Here is a 24,318-nt window from a genome sequence, read left to right on the forward strand (position 1 = left end):
AAAGACGAGTAACTAAGATGCTAATCAGTGCGGCCTTGTTTCCTCCCGATCACTGAACAGTGGGTTCCCTTCCCTCACTCTGGCTCTTTAATGCAGGGCCCAGCCAGGCCCAAACATCCTGACGGAGAGAGGCTTTTCCCTTATCAGTCAGGAAACACCGCTCCTCTGCCACATCCTTTTTACAAGAAGCACGACTCAACCGTTCCCAAAAATGCAGGAAGACCAGCCAGACTCCAGGATTTGTCAAAAGCCCCCTGAATTCCTTTTATTGAAAAAGAAAAATTCAAGAGAGCAGAGGGTGAAAAGGGGAGAAGTGGTGAGGAGAGAGGGAAAAAAAGAGAGAAAAATTAGGAGCATGTAAAACAGTCAACGAAGCCCCAGGATTTATTTTTTTATTTATTTCGCACAGATTACGAAAGGTCTGCATCAGCAAGATATAACACGGGATGTGGGGGTGGGGGGTGTTGGAGTGCCTAAGAATGGCACCCAGAATAAGACTCCAGGAAAACAAAGGACGGTTGAGATGGAGGCGGGTGGCAATGGCTGTGCCTGTTTTACACTAATCCTCTGAACCGAGATGAAATGAAAGCGAGAGGAGACGGATGGAGAAGGATGATGTGATGGAGGGTGGAAAAAGCAGGGGTGTGGGTGTCATAATGGTCCACTCGCAGTACAACAGCTAGACACAGCCTGAAATAAAAGAATAAATGGGGCGACACGGAATTCAAAGATGGACAAGCAGCACTTTCAAAAACTACTAAGCAGGAGCCCTGCTTTCTTATTGTTTTTATTCAGGAATCTGATTGTTTCATTAGATATATGATTGCAAATGTATTCCATCTGCTACCACACAATGCCAATGTTATCAGTTATTACAAATATGTCCTACTCAGGTGAAATAATGAAATAGTAATGAGTGTCATATTGTCTGTGGGCACATTATCCAAGTAGAGCTGCATTAATAGAAAATTTGACCTTTATTTTTAAATTATTGTCTTTCACAAACCTAAATCAGCATACAGTTATAGTTACCATTATTATTTTCATCATAGATTATGATTATATATTATTAAGTACTTGAGAGGAAGTATAAACGCCTATTTTACTTCATTATACACTGGTTTTTTTTTTTATTTATTTTTTTTTTTAATTGCATAAGAAATGTCCAACTAAAACCTCATTCACTTACAACTACTGAGGTAAGACTCTCAAACTAATGAGAGTGAGAACATATAGTACAAACATTCGAATGGAAAGCGTTGATAATAGCATTACAGTTAGCAATTATGCAAAACATCAAAGGACTTAAATAAGCCTCTAAATAGCATCTGTACACACCTAGGTGGGAACAGTAACTGGTGACATTTACAAGTGGACAAGTCTTTTACGATTGTTCTTCTGGTTTAGAAAATTTCATGACTATAGGAGGTGGCATACTGTGGTATTTTATGCCTGCATCCCTGAGGTGTCCATCTCCCATTCTTCCCATTCCTCCAATTACTCTTTGTTCTTTCATCGGCTCCAGACAATCATATTGCTCCATAATCAGTTCAGTCCAGGTTTAAATCACAGTGGGATGACGTTGCCCATCGGTGGCTAATAAGGTTTGAAATTAGACATAGGAGCACAGAAATCTTTCCCTTAGCAGCACCCAAGTGCAACATCATCCCAAACTTCTTCACCCATTTTAAACCCTGTAGTGTCTTATCAGTCCCAATTATTGTGGATGCTGTGACTGAGCTTACGAGATGCCATAGTTGTTGTAGTAGGCTGCTGTTGCGTCTGCCAGCACGGAAATGAGGCTGGTTTCTGTGGTGCTACTGGGGCAGGTGGTGGTTGAAGCAGTGGTGGCTGACGCCACCTGAATGTGTCCTGTAACGGTCATGCCGCCACCCTGCTCCGGGTGGAAACCAGTACCAGTGGAGTTCAGATACTGGTCAAACTCATTGCGGTCTACTTCTCCCAGAAGCTCAGCCTGGCTTAGCTGGTCTAGAGTCTCCAAGTGGCCTTGTGTCTCTGGTGGGGGGGACAGTTGACCCAGGTGTCCCTGATTGAGCCCGTGGTGAATCTGGGGGAAAGATGAGGTACTATAGTAAGACAGCGGAGGGCCAGGGATCAGTCCATTGCCTCCTCCACTTTGGGGGATGTGAGAGATGTGACCTATGTGTGTGCCCCCACAGTGGATTGGGGTCTGAGAGTAGTCGGTGTGGTAAGGGGGCGGGCTGCCCATGTGTGTCTGATTCTGATGGTGTTCATCTGGACAGGAGGCTGAGGAAGAACAGGAGACAGAGGAGCTACCAGACGTTGAATAATAAGAGGGGGGTACATGCTCATGGTCCATGGCATCTAAAGGGGACATCTCAGGGGGCGTGGGCAGGCCATAAGGGTAGGTGTCAAAGCTGTTGTTGGAACCGGCAGGATCTCTGAAGCTTCTGACGCTGGGCAGAGCAGGACTGGGGCTGGAGAAGCCACTGCTGACCCCGTTAGGGCTGCCTTCATCTTTGTCGAGGGGGTGACTGAGGGCTCGCTGGTTGGGCATGGCGTTCTGATCAGGAGCCAGCCCACTCAGGAGGAAGCCGGGGTCCACTCGCTTGCAGATGCGTTTAAGCTGTTTCTTCCGGCGAGGCCGATACTTGTAGTTGGGGTAGTCCTGCATGTGCTGCACCCGAAGCCTCTCTGCTTCCTCCACATAGGGCCTCTTCTGCGGGGGAGTCAGGGCCTTCCACGACTTTCCTGGATGAGGAAGAGACAAACAAATTTTTATATTAATCAAAATTCTTGCATTGGAATCAACAAAGCAGAATGCAAATTACTGTGATAAATTCCCATCTGTTTTAGTCTACTTCACTATCAAAATAATTTCACATTTTTTTCTCATTGATCAATTTCTGTAACTTGTAAAATAATTGTAAAGAAATAGTTTTGTCAGTTACAGGCCCATCAAAACTTACATGGAAAATAAGTCTTAAATTAATATTAATAAATGTGCAACATATTTCCCAAACTACACTTTGAAAGAGACATCACAAAAATTTAATAAATCCTGAAAAACTTTTTAAAATTGCTTTGGACAAAATTAGAAACAAAAAAGGGAAGAATTGGTTAAAAAAAATCACATCTATTTATATGAATGTATTCAGAGATTTAGGTATTTTAATTTACAGTCTTTATTTTAGATATTGATGACATTGTTGTTCGTGTTCTCGCGTTTTCCTGAATATGATATCTGAGTTGCGCAAATGCCAAATTTGGAGCTTAACATGAAACAGTAAATACTCAACACCAACAATACATTTCGGACACTTTACTTTTCTTGAACTGTCCTTTTAAATTTAGGACACATTCATTATCTATAAATGACCTGGCTTAAATTATGAAAAGCGGAAAATAAAAATATGTTTTCGCTCTCTTGTTTTTTCTTTCACCCATTTTAATTAGATTTTTTTTTCCTGGGCGTCACACTCAACTTTAAAACTTTAGTAAAAACTGAGGCCCGTGGGGATTCAAAAATACATGAAACTAATGAAGCAGCAACGATAGTGAAATGAATGATGAGGAATCATCTACTTTAAATGTTGAAATAACTTTGTTCTCCTCACCCAACATCTTGCTGAGCTCTGCGTTGTGAAGGTCGGGGTTTTGAACAGCGAGCCGTTTGCGCTCGTCTTTGGCCCAGACCATGAACGCGTTCATGGGCCGTCTGATCCGCGGCTCCGGCGCCTTGTCCACCGGAGTCCTATGCGGCCCGTGTCCGTCGGACACGTCTCCGTCCCCCGGAGGACACTCGAAGGACTCCGGCCACGATGAGTACGCGCTGATGAGGGCTGCCATGTGCGCGCTCCAAACTTCAGACGCGCTTCTGACGCTCCTGGACAAAGTTGCGTTAAAGTGCGGGAGTCTCACTAGAAAAGCACTCAAAGTGCCTGATGTGAAATCCAGCGGTGAGAGATGACAGGCTGCAGTCAGATGTCAGAGCAGGTCTGCGCTCAGGCGGCAGCTCCTCCTTGTGAGTTATGATTCAGTCTTTCCTGCTGGATGGGGGGAGCGCTTTATATTTGAGGAGCAGGTTCCAGCACAAACCCCGGAGGATTCTCGGCTCCTCCTTGATTGCAAGTTGAGCCCCGTGAAAGGGAAGAGAGGAGAGGAGGCGGCATTTCAACACTTAAAACTACTTAAACTGGACTCACACAAAACAACATCACGCTGCCAGATGATATAGTTTTATTCAGCCTTCAGGACAAAATAGAATCTGGCTGTTTTTTTTTTTTTTGTGTAGTTTGGTTGGTTTGTGTGTGTGTTTGGGTGGGTTGTTTTTCTAAGCTATGGATCAACTATTGAAGAGAACATTTGTGTTCAGAGGTGACAAACAAGGATTTGGTAATTTCAACTTTCACCTGACAAACTTGTTCTGCAGTGTACTGACTGTCACACAGCAACCTACAGTGGCTGTGACGTTTTCAGATTTCCACTGAACCACAAGGCAACACTTAAGGCCCACAACAACCTTCCACTTTGAAGAAAATTATATTTTCCTTTAACATTTAATCCTAGCCTCTTTTTTGTATAGTATATCTCAGAGAAAGAGGCTATTTCTGGAACCTCTGGATTCATCTGTGGGTGAGAGGAGAGATAAAACTAGTGAACAAACACACTACAAACAAATCAGTTTCCTTCTGTGACAATATCAAATCCAGGAGTTCCTGTTGACAGGATACTCTTGGGCTGTAGCCACTCAGGAGCTCAGTCTGTTCCCCGCTGCACACCCTAGCTGAACACTTGTTTCTGATCTCAGATCAGATAGTGTCTTGGTTTGTTGTATTTATGCAGGAGAACATTAACCTTAGTGCCGATAGGAAGCGTTTCCATCGTTTTCCCTCCGGGGCTAATCCACGAGCAGTACACATCTTGAGCTTTAATACAGGACTTTACGGGCCCTGCAGCTCCAATCAAACTGAAGTGTCAGCTCTATAGCCTTGTGTTGAGACTTGACCCCCACAGGAACAGGACATGGCACCTGAAGCCAGATTGTGCGTCGAGCAGGCACATTAGTGATATATAGGCCTGCACTTCCTCTTGCTGGTTTGACTTGGGCCACGATGAGAAGGCAGTGAAAGTCAGTACTGCAGAACCAATGTGAGCTGATGGAGGCCAAGCAAACAGACAAGCAGACTGACAACATAGGAGTTTCACATTGTATTTGTAATTACAAATCTGAAAGCTTGGAGTTGGGGGTGAAACGGCAAATAGCTCTGTGTGTTCACCGCTGTGTGGGTGTGAGTTGTATCAGCCTGCTGTTGTACACAGTTTCAGTGCAGAAGATGTGGTTAGTGGGGAAGAGAAGAAAGTAGCACAATTTCATTTGACTATGTTCTGTTGTATCTTTTTCATTTTATTAATTTTTCAAAGTTAAAGTGGGCGACCCCATTGTGTGCACACAGCACATCAGTAAATGACTGTGACGTGTGACTTTTACTAGAAAAATTATTTTAGAAATGTCACATCTGCTGAAAGCCATGTTTACAAGACATGTCTATTTTGAGAGCTAAAATTATTTTTTCAAAGTTACGTGCATTTAAATTTAGCACACTTAAAATCTGTTTCTAAAACAATTTCCTCATTTGTTTTGTACTTTTGTAGCAATAAACGTAAAAAGTTGAGTCATAACTTACTAGCTGAGTAATCTCCAGCTGCATACTGTAGTGCATGACAGGGAGAAGGAAACACCCCTTCGCACTGCAGATAGTCACATTAAACCTCAGTTTCCAGGATGATAAACGAACCAGTGCACTGCCAGGATTTTGTCATTTAAAAACTTTAAATAGTGACAAGGAACTCCATGTCATAATGTGCAAGACTGGATAGCTGTAGCTTCCTTTTTCCTTCTTTGACTCATGCCATCCACTCATTGCTTAACAAGACTGGTTTGTTTAGAGTATGTCTGTCAAGTCATAGAAAAAATTTAATTGCCTCATGAATCATGAAAGTTGAATTGGTGAGTGTGGTGAAAACTACCTATGTATGGATACGATGTCTTTACATGACCTAGACAGCTGCTCAGCTCATGTTTCTCCGCAGTGTCTCTGGGATCTTATCACATCCACAACAAGAAATTCAAACATGCACTGAAATTTTGGATTTACTTAAAATTATTCAGGTAAAGCCAGCATTTTTCAGTTGCTCATTTAGATTAGAGAAGGAGGGAGGGAGAGAGAGAAAAAAAAAAAACCCCTCAAAATACATTAACATCAAGAAGACACTGTCTCTGGGTCACTTTATCTTTATGCAGAGTTTCAAGTCATGAGTAGGTCTCAGTCATTTCAGGTTTTGGATTAAAAAAAAAAAAATACTGTGAAGAACATAAAAGCCATTTAAATACTGATTCGTCAGCAATGCTTATGCATGTAATAGAAAAATACAAAGTTATGGCATTTGTAAAAACACATTTTGAATAATTGTTTACCAAAATGGGACAAACCATGGCCTAAGTCACTTTGTAGAATGGTAGGAAATTTTATTCATTAGACAAGAGATTTACAATGTGGCACATTAGTGGAGGGCGACTCACTGTAGGAACTAGCCTCTAAACACCTTCAGATGTAAATGAACATTTTGAGGCCTACAGTTTTTAATTCTTGATCAGAATCGAGGTAAAATATTACCAGTTACATCAGTACAGTAAATATGATGCTTAGCATTTTAGATGGCAGACAGCTAGGCTTAAGACCAAGCCACAAAGGCCACCTTTAAAAAGTCTTTCAGCTTCGTATAAACTGTGCCAACATGAGTAGCATTGTTCTTCAAGGATTTTACTACCTGTAGCAACAGTGAGTCTGAGGTTTTATCATATGGAAACTCTCCTCACTCTAAGTGTTCTTCCTGGAGAGGTGGTTAGGCTGTACATGACCAGACATTTCATTGGCTAATGGAAAGGCATGTCTTGAGGGTAAGGGTGAGGGCCTGACCACCAAAACCATCTACTCCGCACTATTCTTGATGCTGCTGCTGCTGCTTCTTCTTCTTCTTCTTCTCTTTTTTGGATTTCTCCACTACCTCCTCCTTGACCTCTTCCCCTCGTTTTTTTGTCTTTTTCTGTACAACCTCTGATTCAACAGTTTGCTCATCAGATGGCTTGTGTCCATTTAGTAGCTCAGTTTCCTTACTGTGCTTTTTATGCTTTTTCTTTTTGGAAGGAGGAAGCTCCTCACAGTTCTGCTCCACACTGGAGATGGAGCAGAGGTTCTCATCTGTAGCTCTTTCACTTTTGGCCATTTTCCTCTTTTTCTTTTTTCTCTCAGGTTCCTGCTCCTGGTTCTCATCATCTTCCACCACGATGGGAGCACCATTGTTGTCCACGATCTCCACCTTGGCCTTCTTTTTCTTTTTTTTGGGCTCTGCTGTGTCATTGTTGCTACTGTGGATACGACAGGATGGCTCGAGGGACTCGGCCTTCTCTGGGGATGTCCCGCTCTGGGCTTGTATCCGAGCTTTTTTCAGCTGAGCCATTCGCTGTGCAAAATACTCCTGCATAGTCAGATTACTTGTCACAGTGTTGGAGACGGACTCGGGATCCAGTTCAGAAGTAGCAGGAGTCGTACTCTCCTCCACCTCACCCTGAGAATCACTGCTGCTGTTGTCCTACACCAAAAACACACACATGACAGATTTAGTCTTTGATGCATCATTTAGACAATATACACAGAAATAGACAGCAAACAATGGATCCAACCAGAAGCTTATGTGAGATCAATCAACATGGACAGATTAACCAGGAAGATTTAAGTGAGTGAAAAGAAAAATAGGATGCTGATGTAACAATAGGTGTTAAAAAGATCATCTTAAAATAAGCATCATAGGCCCATCAAAACTAACATTGTGTTTTGTTTTGTTTTTTAGGGAACTATTAAGTGTCACACATCCAGCTGTGTGTCCTTGCGCAGTCAGCTCCTTCACTCTGGTCCCTTGGCTCATTGAGAGTAGAGCAAACTATAGCTTAGACTTGACTTTTCCCACCAAAATCAAACAATATCTGTGTCTGATGAGGGCACTCTGACAAAAGCGTGTGTTGACAGCACGCAGGAGCCAATTCTCAGCACACAGTGACACCAGTTCACTTCCTGATATTTACAGTGTATCACGCACTGATTTACTGAAAAAACTCCCTACCTTTAACATATCCATTAATTAAAACATTAACATTGCCAGAAAAAAGTTTGCTATTTATCGACATCTACATTCACTTTTAGTCCTTAAAGATAATACAGGTTTCTGAGGAGACCTTTCCACTCATGAATTGTGAAGAATTCATTCAGGTCTTAGCTGGTTAAACTAACCAGCTAAGACCTGGGTGCAGGGGGGTGAGACATTAAATGTTGAAAATAAGGAAAAAGCAGCAGTCGTTTCTTTTGGTCACACAATCTCCAGCCTGAATCAATCTGGTAACCAACTCATCTCTTCAACCTTTAGGCTACACATTAAACACAACTACGCCAAGTCTACAACTGTGAAGCAAAACACGACGTAGATTTTAACTCTACAGCCTGAACAATTTGTCACCCCACCCCTGCGGCCCATTTGTCTTCATTTTCCTAATGGCCTACTCAATGCATAATGATTCATCCAAAAGAATACAGAAGCTCCTCCGGAGGATCCCACTAAACAATACTGCCGCTCTGTGTATTACCTCAGAGATGGCCTAGTGGACTGCATTTCTCAAAACCAACAGATGAAAGATAAATTGAAAAATGTGGATGTTTTGAGTCACCTCTTGTTACGGCCTTTAAACTTTAACATGCAGATTACACAATTTTGACCCTTAGTGTTGATTGAGGTAGACAAGCTAACTAATGGTTAGGTGAAACAATGTGGATGTAAATCCAAACAGGCCTTGTGGGACGTAACAGACTGAATACTTACATGCACTAGGCTTTCTCCAGGGCTTTAAGTAAACCAAACCAGATTTTGGTTAATAATTTGGTTTCTTTGAAAATTCAGGATTTTCCTTTTAAAGTAGTCACCAGGGACCTCTGTGAAAACCTGCAAGCTATTTGTCTTAACCCACTAAAAGTCAATACATTTCCATAAAGGAAAGGAGCATTGTTTTTGCAGTCTAATATATTGATTAGTACAGTAAAAAAAAGATTGCTCTGCGAATATAGCACAGGCAAAATTTCTCTCCCCTTATGTTTCACCTTATGCAAAAATGTCAAAGATTCCAACAGATCCCACCAGTAATGCATCACACACAGATGCTGGACACATGATTGAGGGTAAATGACAAGGAAGGTGTTAAAACAGCCCAACCAAAGTTCTCTGCCACCTCAGCCCTCAGCCAGAAAGAACCCCAACTTCTAACAAAGGGGATAGAGCCCTTCAGGTGAGGTGCCATTAAATAAAACTTTCCAACTTCTCAGAGAAAATCTATACTCCCCGTTACTGCACAATGGCATCCTCTCTGCTTGGGAAAGGGGAGATGGGGCTTAGAGCAGACAGCACCAAACAACATGTAACTGGGATTTGGGAAGGTGGCTGGGGGCCACTTTAGAGCTGCCTGTGAAATTACTCTCAAGAGAGGGAGAGGGTGAATGAGCGAGAGGGGAGAAGAGTAGAGTGACTGAGAGAGAAACATCTTCATCAGGGGAAAGTGGCTACAACTTGCTATGTGGTCCATCCTCACTGCCTGGGGATCTCAATTAGACTCTGATCTGACAAGGGGAGAAAGTGCTGTGCCGAGCACAGGCTGGACTCATGTATGTAGTATGAATATAATGTTACAGATCCATTCAGTCATACTTGCAACCCTGGAGGTTTTTGTTGGTGAACACTGAGCGCACTGTCACTGAGAAACAACTCAGAAGTGATGCTTAGGTGCTTGTTTTCAGATGTGCGTAATTTTTTGTGGCCCGTTGTCAGTCACTGTTTCTGTCCTATGGACCAGTGAATGCTGTGCAGTTCCCATTACAATTTCAACCACATTAACTCAAAATAGCAATTTTTCTAAAATCATTTATGAATTTGAAATGCGGCATCAAATTTGCAGTATATCACCACACAGGACCAATTTACATACCTATGTTATTGTTAGTGAGATCATGCAACCTGCTTGGGCAGATTTTTTACAGAAGTATCTGGGAGGACTTAGTTGGAAACCATCTGGGCAGGCACTTTCAAAATACACTTAGCAGGTGATTGGATGATGCAATCGTCTATCAATATCCATTACAGCCAATCAAATTCAATGTCATTCCAAACTGTATCACTACCAACAGATCCACTTAGTTAATTTAACTCGTTTTGAAGGCAAATAGTAGAGAAGGGAAAACAAATTTCCCATTCTTTGCTCTGCTTCCAATGAAGCAAAGCTCTACAGGGGGCTAAAAAAGGGTAACAGTTGCTCAATGTTGTTGGGAGTCAAGTTCAGTGATGTGACTCCACAATATCAACAAGAGAGCAATACCTTAAGTTTACTTAAATAGACAACTGGTCAAACCAGAGAAAATGAGGCTGTAGAATACAATCACTTGACTGTGTCGAGGATTAAAAAAAAACAAAACAAAACTCAACCTTCCATATGTCAAAGCGTCTATTCATTCTCACCGGGGCTTTCTAAAAGAAGAAAGAGAAAGAAAAAAAACCCAAAACAAAATTAACAAAATACATATTACAAGGAATTTTATGTTACACTGAATGGTAAAAAATGTGTTATTCCATGTTCTTCCATTTCTGGACTAAGAAAAGATGAACTAAAAAAGGCCGTCCCCAGCTGGGGGCTGAGGATTGGAAAACACACCTATATCTAGCCGTGTCTACTCCTTCTCCTCCTCCTCCCAGACCCAGAACCCCAGGAAAAGGATGCGCTCAGTGCACTGTGTGCAGGTCTGAGATAAGGCTCCCTCTGCAGAGGAGCGGTCTGGCTGGCTATCGGGCCCTTCCTGCTCTGTGCTCCCCCCTGGCGGGGGCTGGGCCTGGGCAGGGAACACAGGGAGGGCCCACAGAGGGTCCCACAGAAAAGAAGAGGGTGGGAAGACATTCAACAGGCCGCCTCCTTCAAGACACTCCAGTTCTATCTTTCCCTGCTAATGTAGCCAATGGAAAGCCAATAGTAAGACGTGCCAAAGTGCCAAGATAGGGAGGCAAACATATTCAGGAGAGTCAATCAAGCCAGCAGAGGGACGGTAGAGGGTTCACCTGAGTACATGCAAAACTTATTTTTCTTTTTTATAAACAATATCAGAAGAGAAATGTATTACATAAAATTAATTAACAAAACCAACTAGATCTGAAACATGTGCAGGCCAACAAAAACTGCCTATTTATTTCTAAAGAGAGACTGAAGCTCCATTTCAAAACAGGTTTTGCGTTACAATCTTTTTTCTGGGCCAACACGCAAATTTCCACAAACATTCTCCAGTTTGATGCCCTGACAATGCAGAAGAAGGTTGATCAAGAGAAAAAGTGACAAATAACATGTAAAACATCGAACTGTGATATTTTTGTTCATAGAAACAGGAGAAGAACTGATCTGTGCATCTAATACAACTATTAGGTGGGTTTCCATCCATCCTTTTACTAACTCAGTCCAGTGTTAAAAAAATAAATAAAATAAATATCTATCTCAGTATCATAGTTTTTTTTTTGATTATTATTATTATTATTATTATTATTATTATTATTATTATTATTATTGGCATCTCTGCCCCTGGTAGAGAATATTATTTCTACTTTTCAACTCAATCAGCCTCTGAAATGTTCGGGTTAATTCCTTTTTCCATTTAGAAGTAAATTATTTATATGAGTAAAATGATGACTCTAAAGACAATAAACCAACGATGAGGCCAATGGCTATCTGCATCCATTTTACAATAGCAATTTAGCAACTAAATCACACATTAAAGCAGGATGAATACAGAGTTTCTGTAAAAATGTCAATTGTAGGCAATATTGTTGATGTGATGATAAAAACCATAAATGTGGTTGCTAAAAAAAAAAAAAAAAAGTGTAAACTGGGGCACAAAACCATCTGCACTAATGGAACAGTTTTTATGTACAACCTATCTTCATTACTTTATTTTAAAAAAGGGAAAAAAACATTACATAGTAATTAACAATTTGATATGTCTATATGGAGTCAGCCTAATAAACCAATAAGTAGGGCGTTATAATTATATTGTGTATCAGTTGAGAAAACTCAGCCTAATGCAATAGTGTAGAACTGGAAAACACTCAAGCCAACAAAGCTGGAAAGTTTTAGATTTAAGTTATTAAAAACAGTAAATATGAACAGTTGTGTTTAACCAATCAGCTTTTAACGGTATAAAGTCCTTCTGGCTTACATGTTAATTAGCATTTGACAAAACTGCAGATGCTCATTTATTTTCTTAAAAACTGCCTGTTTGCAATACATGTTTTTTTTCCCCCAATAAATTCCAGCCAATATCAGTTGGGTCTGTAATTGCACGAGTCTGCCCTCATTGTTCTGCCACAATAATAAATTTGGCGATACTCAAGGTCTATGGATCAGGCCCTGATTAGCCAGCTGTCTCTCCCTGATGAGCACACAGGTCCAGCAGCCCATCCTTCATGAGCCTGATGTAGGCGGACAGAAAAACAGGTGGCTACCTTATTACCGAGTAAATAAGCAAAAGCCTTTATTGACCATCAATAATTTTTGAGTGCTACTGCTTCCCTCAAACACATCCTACAATTTAGCTGTATTTTGTTGTGAAATAATGTTCACACAAAGAAACAAAGTTAAAAACTATGAAAGGATGTACCTAAAGTACATTAAAAGCCCCACATGGAAGTTTGCACAAAGCAATATATTTTCTAAAGGCATAGTTTGTGTGTGTAGTTTTGCACTTTCTGCCCAGTGCTAGAACGTTTATCATAAACAACATTATGCATGCAGCGTGACTACCCTGCGCTTGTTTAACACCGCAAATGCCTGCCGGCAAAGCCCTCCTCAAAAGCATAGGGGTCCCATCACCCCAACCCAAGAGAGGGAAGATGCAGTGATTATTTTTTCCTCCTGTGATTTATTAGATTAAAAGAGTCAGTGATTAAATGCTAGTTGGTAACTGTAAACAGCCGAGAGTGCTGGGCGGTTAGTTTCGCCAGGCAGTAATTACCCTGGCCCGATGTTTTCTCGCTCAGGTCTGTAACTAAGAAACGGACGCCCTCTTTCTTTTTTTTTTCCCCTCCTGCACTAATCTGTAAGTGTCAGCGAGCTGGCATGGCCAGGAGGGAGCAGTCCACAGAACTGCCAGGGAGGTAGGTGGTAAATGTGTGGTGCAAGTGTGTGCGCCTTTACAGCGGGGAGGAGGTGGAGATTTGGCGAGTCTCATTATCAGCAGTACAAGCCTGTCATCAAACATCGCCTATCAACTAGCATGTTCGAGAAAGCAAGAAGCGAGAAAGAATTGCTTGAGGCAATTAGATGTTATTTGAGAATGAATTGGAGCTTTACAATAAGCTAAACTAACTGTATGAGTGCGCTGGCCCGTTTAAACCACAGGGAGACAACACGCATTTACACTGTCATCACCTTTCAACAGATCAACACCGCGAGTTAACTGGCAACTGAGCCAACAAGAAAAACATTCCTTTGGTGCTGTCTTTCTGTTTATACTGTCAATTACACAGAACAGTGGACCTCTGCAGTACGTGAAAAATTATGCTGTTAGGGCAGTCAAACAGACACTTAACCCTGAAGAAAGTAAGCTACATAAAATTGCTGAAACCAAAATTTGATAGAAATAGATAAGATGTTAGCCCCCTGAAAAGCTTTCATACCACAGTTTACAGTCCAAATACAAGCTTTGAAATAATAATAAGTTTAACTGCATGAAGTCAAGCTGAAATAAAAATGTTGCAGTCCTGTGACTATAGCTACTAGGGCCATATTAATATAAAAAAAAAAACAAACAAACAAAAAACCTGTATGTCTCATCAACAAACCGTAACAGTCTGAATAACTTGATTAAAACATTCACCACTACCTCACATCATTCCTCAAAATACCTACTTAAAATAATCTATGAATCTTGTAATAGTAGATTTGCACATTTTCGTAAAACATATTTTGCTTCTCTAGTGTCAGCAAAGTGCAGAAGAAGCTTTGCGATGCATCTGCCAAACGATGAGGGTCCCCAACCCCGCCGCCCTGGCTTCGTGTTCCTTAAGATGGTGGTATCGGGGGAGCCCCAGCTGACGTGCGATCCTTCATATGGACGACGCGTGGGCCGGAAAAACTCATAACAGGTGCCACCCGATGAGGCCTGATTTTCGGCCCTTTGTGTCTGAGCAGGAGTGGGAGTGAGAGAGGCCACAGAGGCCACACTGACCCAAGAACAGGGTGCGCCATACCAACTGTCTGACTGGAAGGTTCAGAAGTCAAAACATGACTTGTACTGAATTATACTTGACCATTTTTCTTTCTTGACATGTTAAGGGAGTGCAGAGCGAATGAACTGGGCTATGCTGTAGTCATTTCAATATATCTAATAATTAAATAGTTGTATGACAGTTAGCCCACCATAAAACTTTAATAAAGCTTTGACAATGCTGATTCAGAAGTTTTGTAAGTAAACTGAGGAAACAGTTTCAGTAAATAAAGATTCTACGGCAATAAAGTGAAATATTTAAGTATAATTACATTTTTTTTTACATTAAACATTTGAATAATAGTTATTAGATGTTTTTAATGTGTGTGGCTTTAGTCGTTTTGATTGCACAACAAAGAAATGCGAAAGAAAATGTGAGTGAACAAAAAAAACACTGGCTTGTTTCCACCGTTCATCTGAGCTGGGGGCTTTAAAAAATGACTAACTTTTGTTGATGTATGAATCGGCGGGGAGTCTATTTATCAGCAGGCCCTCTGCGGTCGCCCGCTTGGGTCCCTCAAGTCACAAGCCGCGTCGCTCCCCTTTGACTGATTAATTAGCCAATCAGAGGACATTTTTCACTGGGCGGCAGAATGGTTTATTTCAGCTAATGCCGGGCTTTCGAGCTGAGGCCCGTTGGAGCCTCGTCGGCTCTTTCGGCCTGCCTGAGTGGCCGGGCAGAGGGGCAAGGGAGATAAATCAAGCTGGGCTGGCCCTCCATGTGGCTCCCCTAACTAAACCCCCTGAGGAGGGCACGGAGAGCCGGGGGTGGTGGAGGAGGAGGAGGAGGAAGGAGGAATAGCGGGGACACAGGACGGCCAGGGGCACTGCTCGCCCGCCGATAAGCATGGGGAGCACAGGGCTGCCAAAGTGCCTTCATTTAGAAGTGGCCGGGGCTTTTTGATATCTCGGCAGAGAGAGTCTGTCGTTTGTCATGTGGTGAGTAATTGTGTTGAGGGGCACAAGAGGAGGCAGGAGAAGGAGGGGGCTTGCAGGCGTGGGATGGGTGATGGATAACAGAGAGCCGTGTAGATGGACAGGTGCTCCAACACAACTTGATAAACCTCACTGGTCAGGGAGTGTAAATAATGGTTTTAAGCCAACATTTTCAGGTGTCTACATGAATAGGTGGAATCGTGGCCGACTGGTAATTTAAAAAAAAAAAAAAGAAAAAATATGGTGAGCTAAACCAGCTTTACTTCGCTTGCTGTCATGCTTATTATTACCTGTACTACCTGTATTATTGGCCTGTACAGCATTTATATTCAGAACTGCTTATGGCCCCATCAAATGTTTTGTAGGTCTACTGTGTAAAAACTAAACTAAAAACTAGAAAACAAACGTTTTCTAAAGGTTTCCACTTGCAAAAAATTATTTGATCTATTCTCAAGAGAACTGACTGAAAATAAATCAGTTACATTTTGAAACAGGATTATACGGAGGTTTGTCAGTTGACAACTTAAAAAAATGTGATAAACAAGGTGAGACTTTAAGGTTATCTAAATATAACTAATCAATACACTCACATGCTCATATGTTCTTTTCAACACATCCACTGCTGCCTTTGATGAACAGAGAGGCATGTGGGACTGCTGAGTGTGTGTGTTTGTGTGTGTGTCCACATTTCGGGGAGTGTTGTGAGCAGCGATAAGAGGCGAGCAGGAAGCACATCACTGCAGAGGAAGGAAAACCCCAGCACTGGGGGGGGGCTGAGGAGACAGCAGTGGGTGGTGGGTGAAGTGCTGGAAGATTCATGAGGAGGAAGGTGAACAGTCCTGAAGAAGCTGATCCAGATTTGGTCAGGTCTCCATGCCTCACTGTGTCAGGGTGCAAGTATATGATAATGCAACTGGTGGCAGCTTGTACAACATACAACTCAACTCCACCAAACTTAAACTCCCAGCCTTTATACAGTCACTGTAGAAATACAGCTAATGCATCTTGTGCTGGGACAGTCTAGGCCAGAGGTCAGCAACCTTCAACATTAAAAGAGCCATTTGGGTGTGGTTCCCACCAAATAAAACCCAACTGAAGCTGCAAAACCTCCCTTGCTTCGCGGGAGTCGAGAGCTCAAAATAAGTCACCAGCCTGTCATTAACAGGTGACCCAAACAAAAAAAAATAAATATTTGAAAACATTTTATTTGTGTTGCTAGATCACCTAAATCTCTAGAATCATAACTATTACATTGAAAAAAAATAACAAAATAGAATAAAATGTATTTTCTCAAAGCCACACGGAGCCATGGCAGAGGGATGAAAGAGCCACAGGTTGCCAACCCTTGGTCTGGGCAGACAACTAACAGATCAGTATGAGCAGAGGGTCACTAGCAGTGTCACACTCACAGGACACTCTGCACAATGCCTTGAGCTTGATTGGTCCATCACCCTCTTTACCTCTTCCCAGTAACATCTGAGGTTGCTGGGCTTCAACACAAGACCTCGTGGGAAGCCATTGTAATTGTGTTCAGTGTTTTCGATATGGTCAATGGTGTCCCTCCTGGCGGAAAAATAACAACCCATAACCAAACGATTAGGGAGAAAATGATGGTGTATATTGCCTGCATTTCCAATGTTAATCAGCTAGGGAGCAGCAGCCATTGTGATGTTATGGCTTAGCACCTGCAGGGGAATAGACAAGGGTTTTTCCTTGTACAATTTATGGATTTCAAGATGCCAGTTTCTTCAAGCCAAATGCCGGCGATAAACAGAGGAAGCCAGCAAGAGGCTTTTCTGCATCTCTCAGTCCAGAAGCTACATTTATCATTGTCCTTGTGGCTTTGTATAGGGTCAGCAGAACACGAGTGTAGAAATGAGGATTTCTCAATCCACAATTAAAATAACATTTTAAGTGGATGCGAAGTAAAAAAAAAAACAAAACAAAACATCTGAAATCTAAAAACTCTAATTCTAACTCATTCCTACTGTGAGTCAGTTGTCCTTGTTAATGGCCCATGTAACATCAAATTGTTCTACAAGCAATTTTTTTTTTTTTATCTCCAAGCATCAGATTTCCAATTTAAAGATCATACAAAATGAAGAGATTAAAATGAATGGGTAAATTTGTTTTTAAATAGTAAACCAAGAAGACCTTACTGGCCTTCATGCTTGAATTCAACTTACACTTGCCTGAGCCTGAGAGTTACATTTCAAAGGCATGAGGGCTAACATAATGTGGCAAAGTGACATTTGAAGGAATCAACCACCAATGCCAAGAGCAAAAAGACAACTTTTTTTGCAAGCATCATCATTTCAGATTTCTGTACACCTCACTGCGATTTTGAATTGCCTTTAATCATGCCCACTGGCACACTTAACTGCCTGATGTGAGTGCTCCAAGACAAGAAGCTGCAAGGAGGGGCTGTATGTGAAGGAGAGAAGTAGGGGGCAAGAGTGCAAATCCTTTAACTGGATTTAGGTGCCGTTGCCGCCATGAGTGGCCTGTTGGCAGTGTTAAAGCTGCATGCTGTGACATAGCTAATCTAAGGCCAGCGGCTGCTGAAGAGCTGGGCCTTGCAGAAGCATATGGATCACATGATGCTGCAGCAACTGATAACAGGCATCAGCACCGATGGTCATTCTTAATTGCCAAGACAAAGATAAGCTCAAGCCACCTGGCCAAAGGTATCCTTTCTCCTGCCACTGGTGCATACCTGATTTTGACTTGGTTCAGGCAGGTCAGAGGTCTGGCTTCAAAGTTTACACAGCTACAGTTTCCCTACTAGTGTAGCTTTAATATTGGATCAGGAGTATCCGGAAATTTATGGGGGATAAAATACTTGATTGCGGTTGCAGTAAAAGGCCCTGTATTTCATTTACTGAATTTGAATTTTTTTCCCTATCAGTTAATTTTTTTTGTCTATTTTCTCCTTTTAAGTTGTGTTTCTTCTTTAAAAAAAAAAAGTAGACAATCTTTTCTTAATATCAAACCTTGAAAAAAGGAAGGTCTCTTACCTTATCTTGAGCACCTCTTGCTCTCTTCCCAAAGATACAGTTGAGGTCTGTTTCGCTACGGGAAGACAGATCTTTTCCTAAAATAAAGAAAAGAACAAAGACTCTGGCTGTGAGAAAAAGGCCAATTTCACATTCAAACTGAAACAGCTAATCTGTGAGGAGACAAAAAGATTCACATAGATAAAGAATCATTAATGAATTCAGACAACAACTGAAGATGCAGTGTTTTTTTTCCCCAGTCTGTAATAGTTTCAGTTGAAAGTGTGTATTAGCTTGTGTGTTTTACGGGGGGGTGGTTTGCAGGTTTGCATGGCTTGCTTCTTGCTCCAGGGATAAAGAGGCAAAGAAAAATAAACTGACAACAAGGTCAGCCACGCCACACCTCTGGATTCCCATTTTCAAGCCAAGCCTCAAAGACTCCTGAAGCACACGCTCGTCTGTCTCAAGTTGGTCCTGTTCGTACAGCTGCATCCTCTTCCTTTAGCGGGACTCTGATAACATTTGGATATTTATTGCTTTTAAACCTCTATCTTCCCTACGCTTAGCTTTGAAAGTGACTGCACATGTAGGTCTAAGAAGGAAAACCAAGATAGTATGATGAAAGCTAAAATTAACAGGGGAGAGGGGCTCTGTGTTTGTCAACTAGTAAACTGAGGTCAAATGTGAAACTATGCCAAATCTGACTTCTCACGTCTTAGAGGAGGAAGGACCTGTCAAGATTCACAGACTTTCAGGTGAAAGTGCAAATAACAGTATTCAGATAAGAAGAAACTTAACCCTATACATCCCTAAAATGTTCAAAGGTGGCTACATGGCAATGACATGGACTGCTCAAGTATTAGTGAGTGCACACTTGTTACCATGGTCACCTGTGGAATAACAAGTGTCAGTACAGATAACTAGTCAAACCAGATCAATAAATTTGGAGCTCTAACTGCCAACTACCAATTACTGCCACTGCCTCCTGTAATAAATTCGAAGTATATGGGCTGTTTTTAAGGGTCTGTGCGTTCTTCAGCATGACAAGCTGCATGCATAAAAAGTAAAAATCTGTTTAGCTATGTCCAGAGGTTGTGGTAGCACTAACCATACAGGGCAGTGGTTAGGGAGCTGTAGTTAAGTTCTGCATCAGCCACCCTTACAGCCTCGACAAGTGATAGATGGAGGCAGCAATTAAAACTGGGTTACTGGTTTATTTTGTGGGCCCCCAGACTGCAGCAGCATAGTATTTGGTGCCTTTCCCCACAAACAAAGGCCATCAATCCTCAGTGGTGGCAGTGAGGGAGCCAGCATGAACAGGATATCAATTTAAAAAAAAGAACAGGAGACAGTAAGGAGGAGGCCTGCACTGAGAGGGAAACAAGGATGTCTGGTGGTACTCTGATGTTATTGCTGACTTTTTTGGCAGCTTTAATATCAAGGGCAATCAGTCAATGAGTAAATAATTAATATACAAGACTAATATTAAAGTCAGAAATCACTGAGATCAGTGATTGGTTTTGGGCTGTGTATTTTATCATGCCTTTTTATCTCAAGGATATGAGCTAAGGTATTTAATGGAAGATTTAATGGTTGACCTTTGTCTGCCAGTGGCGGACCTGCACATCCTGAACTATCAGAGTAGGAGGGGACTTTTTCAATCCCTCATGTAACCAGCTTAGCAACACTAAATCTATTACTAAGCCTGAACTTGGCAACAACTTCACAGCGAGGGGAGCCAGCAATCAAGCAGCCAGCAGAAGCATGCAAGCAGGTTCGGCAGGTGACATTGTTCCAGGTAACTCTCAGGTTGCCCATGCTGATCACATACTGGATGCAGTGGGGCATTGGCAACAGAGGGAGATAATAAATGAGTAAAATCATATTTCCTGTGTCAGATCATGAATATTAACAAGGTTTCTAAATCTCTGTACTTCTTGGTTCATATTTGAAGTGCACTGAAATGTTATTCCTTTGACGCTACTTAATACAGTCAGAGAACTGAACTATCAAGTTTCAGATTAAGGTATGAGTCATTTATGGACAAACAGGTAATGCCAGGGTACCTTTTGCATCATGGCAACAGACCTCTTTGAGAAGTGACTCGTTAAATTGGCATTATGTTGCCACAGAAACACAGACAGGTCTACAGTTTGGATTGAATTTCAGTGCAAACTTTCCAACCTACATTTGCCCTTTAATCTGTTGTCTGACAGCCTGAAAAAATACAAATGATCAAAACTGAATGTATCTGTGTGAGGTTCTCCATGCACTATTCAGGGTTGACACATAATGAAATGGATCCCAACAAATAGATTAGAACTTAAAGCTCAGAGGGATCAGATTTTATAAATTGACAACAGCTTGGGGTACAAGTGCATCCTAATGTGAAGTGGATAAAAAGTTCCCCTTCAACAAAAATGACCAATATAATTGTGACATGAGATCATGTGATTGTAATATTAAAATTGACATTGTCAAAACATAGGTGCTCAAAAGAGGACATTAATATTTGTTGCTCGTATTAAGTATAAAATAAGTAAAGGTGAAAAGCAAAGACACCTGTCAGACAAAAAGATGAACCACAAGTTTTTGTCAGTCTGCTGGTGCCTGTATTACATGTCTTCAGTGCACCTTGATGGATCTTTTCTGTTAGGGACAGGCTTTTTCTGGCTCCTGCCAAATTAAGCTCACAAAAACACAGTGAGAGGGTCTGGGGGAGAGTCCATGCATTATCTGAAGGGGTATTTAATGGGTTGTGCAGCAGCCCCTGGAAGGTTTTTTTTTTTTTTGGCGGGGTTGGGGGTGTAGTAAATGGACATGCCAGATGCCCCAAACAGGAAACAGGAAGTTGCTGGTGAATGACGTAAAATAAAAAAGTCTGTTCCAGGTGAGGCAAAAGTTGAGATTTTGTTTTCCCATATAAGCTGAGCTGATGAGGTAGCTCTGAACCCAATAACACATTTACAGACTCATTATTTTTGCACATGTGCGTATTAGCTAATGACGTGGAATTTGTATACCTTGAACAAAATAAAACAGATTCCCACCATCTATGTGTCAGAGTTTGAAACGTGTAACCTTAAATGCAACACAAGACAACATTATTAATGAATATTTTCAACACAATCTACATGTAATGACTTAACTATGCTGCATGCTCAATCAAAGCAACTCAGCAATAAAATATGCAACCAGTGATTTTTCATTTTTGTCTTCAATGGTCCTGAACACCAAACTCCTCCTCGTACCTATCAGTGTATTTGGCCTTGACTAGCAAATCTTGACTTCCTGACGTGTAAAGGAGTAATGAAAGTAGAAGGGAAGAGGTATTAATAACCTTCCCTAGAACTGACCTGGGCCAACTGACCTAGCACAGGCTCACAAAGCTATGACCAGTGTTTGTGGTCTGAGCCAAGTGCACAAGGCTCAATGAGGGGTAAAGGAGGCTGTTCGTCTGTCTGTTCAAGCAGGTGGTACGTTGGTTTATGTACCATGTGGGAAACTAAAAAATAGGGACACTGGTCTCATATCAGTTCATCAGGAACAAAGAGAAAATTCAGGCTGATTTAATTTGTTCAGGCCTGTTTTAGCATTTCTCCCACTGATCCGTTGGTGCATCTTTTACCTGCAACAATGTGTGCATTTCACATATTCCCAAGCCATGTGTGTATTTGTGTGTGTGTGTTTATCTACATCTATCCGACTTGTTTGGTCATGCATCAAAAAGCAAGCCTACCTTTAGTAAACTTCATGTAATGGACCCTCTTTTTGGAAGTCTTGGATTTTTCCTCCAAACTGAAGCCCTTCTGCTCATCTGCGGGGGGATCTATGGATAATAATAAAAATGGATTTGGAGTCAGATGTAGTTGTACACTTTCAATGTTCATAATAATTCAATCCTACTTTTACCACCTATCTTTTAACATTAGCCTATATGTTCATTCTCTTGTGATGACGATGATCAACGCCCAATGGTTACACTATACCAAATTTACTAAATGTTGCACTATGGCACCCCCTACTGTTTAAGACATGGACAAACATAATAATAGGAAGTAAGACTACAGCAGCAAAACCAGATATAGTTGCTAAACACTAGCAATCAAGTCATCCCATAGACTTGACACAAATAAATTTTACTATACATGGACTGCATGGCTTAGCAGACTCAGTGTACACACCGTTGCTGTTGTTTTGGCCATGACAGTTGTTCAGTTGAGCAAGAAGCTCATTGAAATCATCTTGATGGGCAATCCAGTTGTCCTGTGAACACAGCAGATCTCAGCACAACACATCATGTTGATTTCAGACATTTACACCACAAGACTTGGTTTACAGTTCCCACACTAGTTGCAGTTTGGTGCTAGTACTGTAGATGATGATGTAATTGTTTAAATCATAGGTAATTTACTTATATTAATTGCAATTATTAAAGAAAGCCAGGTTTTAAATGCTCTCAGTAGTGTACCATTTTCTTGAAGTTTGAGTTTGGGGTTTCAATGCATTTTTATCATACTTGTGCTTTGTTTGCATTACTGTCAAACAAATTTCACTTTGGTGCGAATGCAGAAATGAAGACAGCTTGCAAGTGGATTTGCCATATGGCTCTTAAAACACAGGAGAAAATAATCTGTGAATATGCTAGTTGTGTATAGTTCATTGTTTATGCTTAAATCTTGTGTGTGCAAGTAGCCTCTGCCAGCAATAGAGATTCAACACAACACTGATCTGCAAATATGAATTTGGATTCGGTCCATGCAGAAATTGCATTACCCACTGCGAACATCACCAAAAATGCACGATTCCCCACACTTCAAGTGTTTAAATAGTGTAGTCCATATTGTTAAAATAAGCTTACCTCATAGCTGGCATTGGCTCCAAGTCCATAGCTGTTGTTTTTAACTTTTACTTTGATATGATCAGTGGACCCTTGTTCACTCCTGCCCAGCCCCTTAATATGAGAAGAGAAAACACAATATGGGACACAAAATCCACCCATTCATTTCCAATGTAAAAAATGTGTAAACAAATACATGTTAAAAAAAATCATTTCACCTACAACTCTCTATACTGGAACTGCTCTACCTTACACCTACCTTGCCTTTGGACCAGCCCATTCGCTCCAGCATCTTTTGGCCAAATTTGGAGTCATCATTACTCCAGGCGCTGTTCCTTGGGTCAACAGACCACTTCTGTTTCCTCCGGGCTGGAAACAAGGTAGCACCATTTGTCAACACGCCATTACATAATAACTCATCGTTTAGTCCCGTCGCCCCGTTTTTACTTCCTCACTGAGAAACTTTCCCGTGTGTGTCACAGAATACAACAGGACCCCTGACTGATTTTGCTTGGTCGGTATATCCGATTTGGACTCAGATAAATATAATAATAGGAGGATGCGGTGTCGTGCCTACAAATACAATGACTGACTGCCGTAAACAAGTTGTCAAGTTTGTGTAAAAACGGGACTGTGAATTAATTACAAATATTCCTCCAACAAGGACAAAACTATGGTTAAAAAGAGCCAATGACGGGTCACCGTAAATATGATGCAGATACAAGAGAAACCACGTGTTTAATGGGAGTGCTGTAGCTAATGCTAATGACACTATCAGCTACTAGATATGCAACATATTAGCTATTTTCGGAAATGTATCTCTTGACAGCAGCTAGTGATGTGTTTTTATCGCCCCAGAACACATAACGGCAGACTGTTAACAATTTCAGACAAGGTGAAATTAGCATCAAAACTCTGGAAGAAAATTACATACGCTCCGCAAGCATGGACATCCTGGGGTCCTCACACAGCCTGACGAAAGGACAGTAGGAGTCCAGTCAAATGCCTGAAGATAATGTGTGATGACGCGGCCTGTTTATGGTAAACATAAATTTATGAAATTATTATTATCACGTGCCGCGTCAAAGCCCAAAATTGTATCACTAAGAATTTTGATTTAATCTTTGCTATTATGCCCATGTTTTTATTCGTATTAGCACGACTTTAT

The 24,318-nt window shown here is 41.4% G+C and overlaps 2 protein-coding genes across 2 annotated transcripts; both read right to left on the bottom strand.

Moving 5' to 3' along the window:
* Positions 1–1,113: 1,113 nt before the first annotated feature.
* On the bottom strand, positions 1,114–4,026 carry sox7 (SRY-box transcription factor 7). Its single transcript, XM_029496392.1, has 2 exons — positions 3,600–4,026; positions 1,114–2,733 (listed from the first exon to the last, which is right to left on the bottom strand). Exons 1-2 carry the CDS (start codon positions 3,829–3,831, stop codon positions 1,742–1,744), a joined length of 1,224 nt encoding a protein of 407 aa, XP_029352252.1. The 5' UTR covers positions 3,832–4,026; the 3' UTR covers positions 1,114–1,741.
* A 2,260-nt stretch (positions 4,027–6,286) lies between these two features.
* Positions 6,287–24,117, bottom strand: pinx1 (PIN2 (TERF1) interacting telomerase inhibitor 1). Its single transcript, XM_029496302.1, has 7 exons — positions 24,085–24,117; positions 23,410–23,519; positions 23,172–23,264; positions 22,495–22,576; positions 22,050–22,139; positions 18,332–18,408; positions 6,287–7,635 (listed from the first exon to the last, which is right to left on the bottom strand). Exons 1-7 carry the CDS (start codon positions 24,101–24,103, stop codon positions 6,985–6,987), a joined length of 1,122 nt encoding a protein of 373 aa, XP_029352162.1. The 5' UTR covers positions 24,104–24,117; the 3' UTR covers positions 6,287–6,984.
* Between the last annotated feature and the right edge of the window lie 201 nt (positions 24,118–24,318).

Source organism: Echeneis naucrates, chromosome 24, assembly GCF_900963305.1.
Source record: "Echeneis naucrates chromosome 24, fEcheNa1.1, whole genome shotgun sequence".
NCBI lineage: Eukaryota > Metazoa > Chordata > Actinopteri > Carangiformes > Echeneidae > Echeneis > Echeneis naucrates.

What these genes read in the sequence shown, in the direction of transcription:
- pinx1 (XM_029496302.1), bottom strand. An exon ending in TGGGCTGGTCCAAAGGCAAG is followed by an intron (nt 23,265 to 23,409) that starts GTAGGTGTAAGG and finishes TCTCATATTAAG; the next exon opens with GGGCTGGGCAGGAGTGAACA. An exon ending in TTACATGAAGTTTACTAAAG is followed by an intron (nt 18,409 to 22,049) that starts GTAGGCTTGCTT and finishes TCTTTATTTTAG; the next exon opens with GAAAAGATCTGTCTTCCCGT.
- sox7 (XM_029496392.1), bottom strand. Translation starts at nt 3,831, where the DNA reads ATGGCAGCCCTCATCAGCGCGTACTCATCGTGGCCGGAGTCCTTCGAG. An exon ending in AGAGCTCAGCAAGATGTTGG is followed by an intron (nt 2,734 to 3,599) that starts GTGAGGAGAACA and finishes TTCCTCATCCAG; the next exon opens with GAAAGTCGTGGAAGGCCCTG.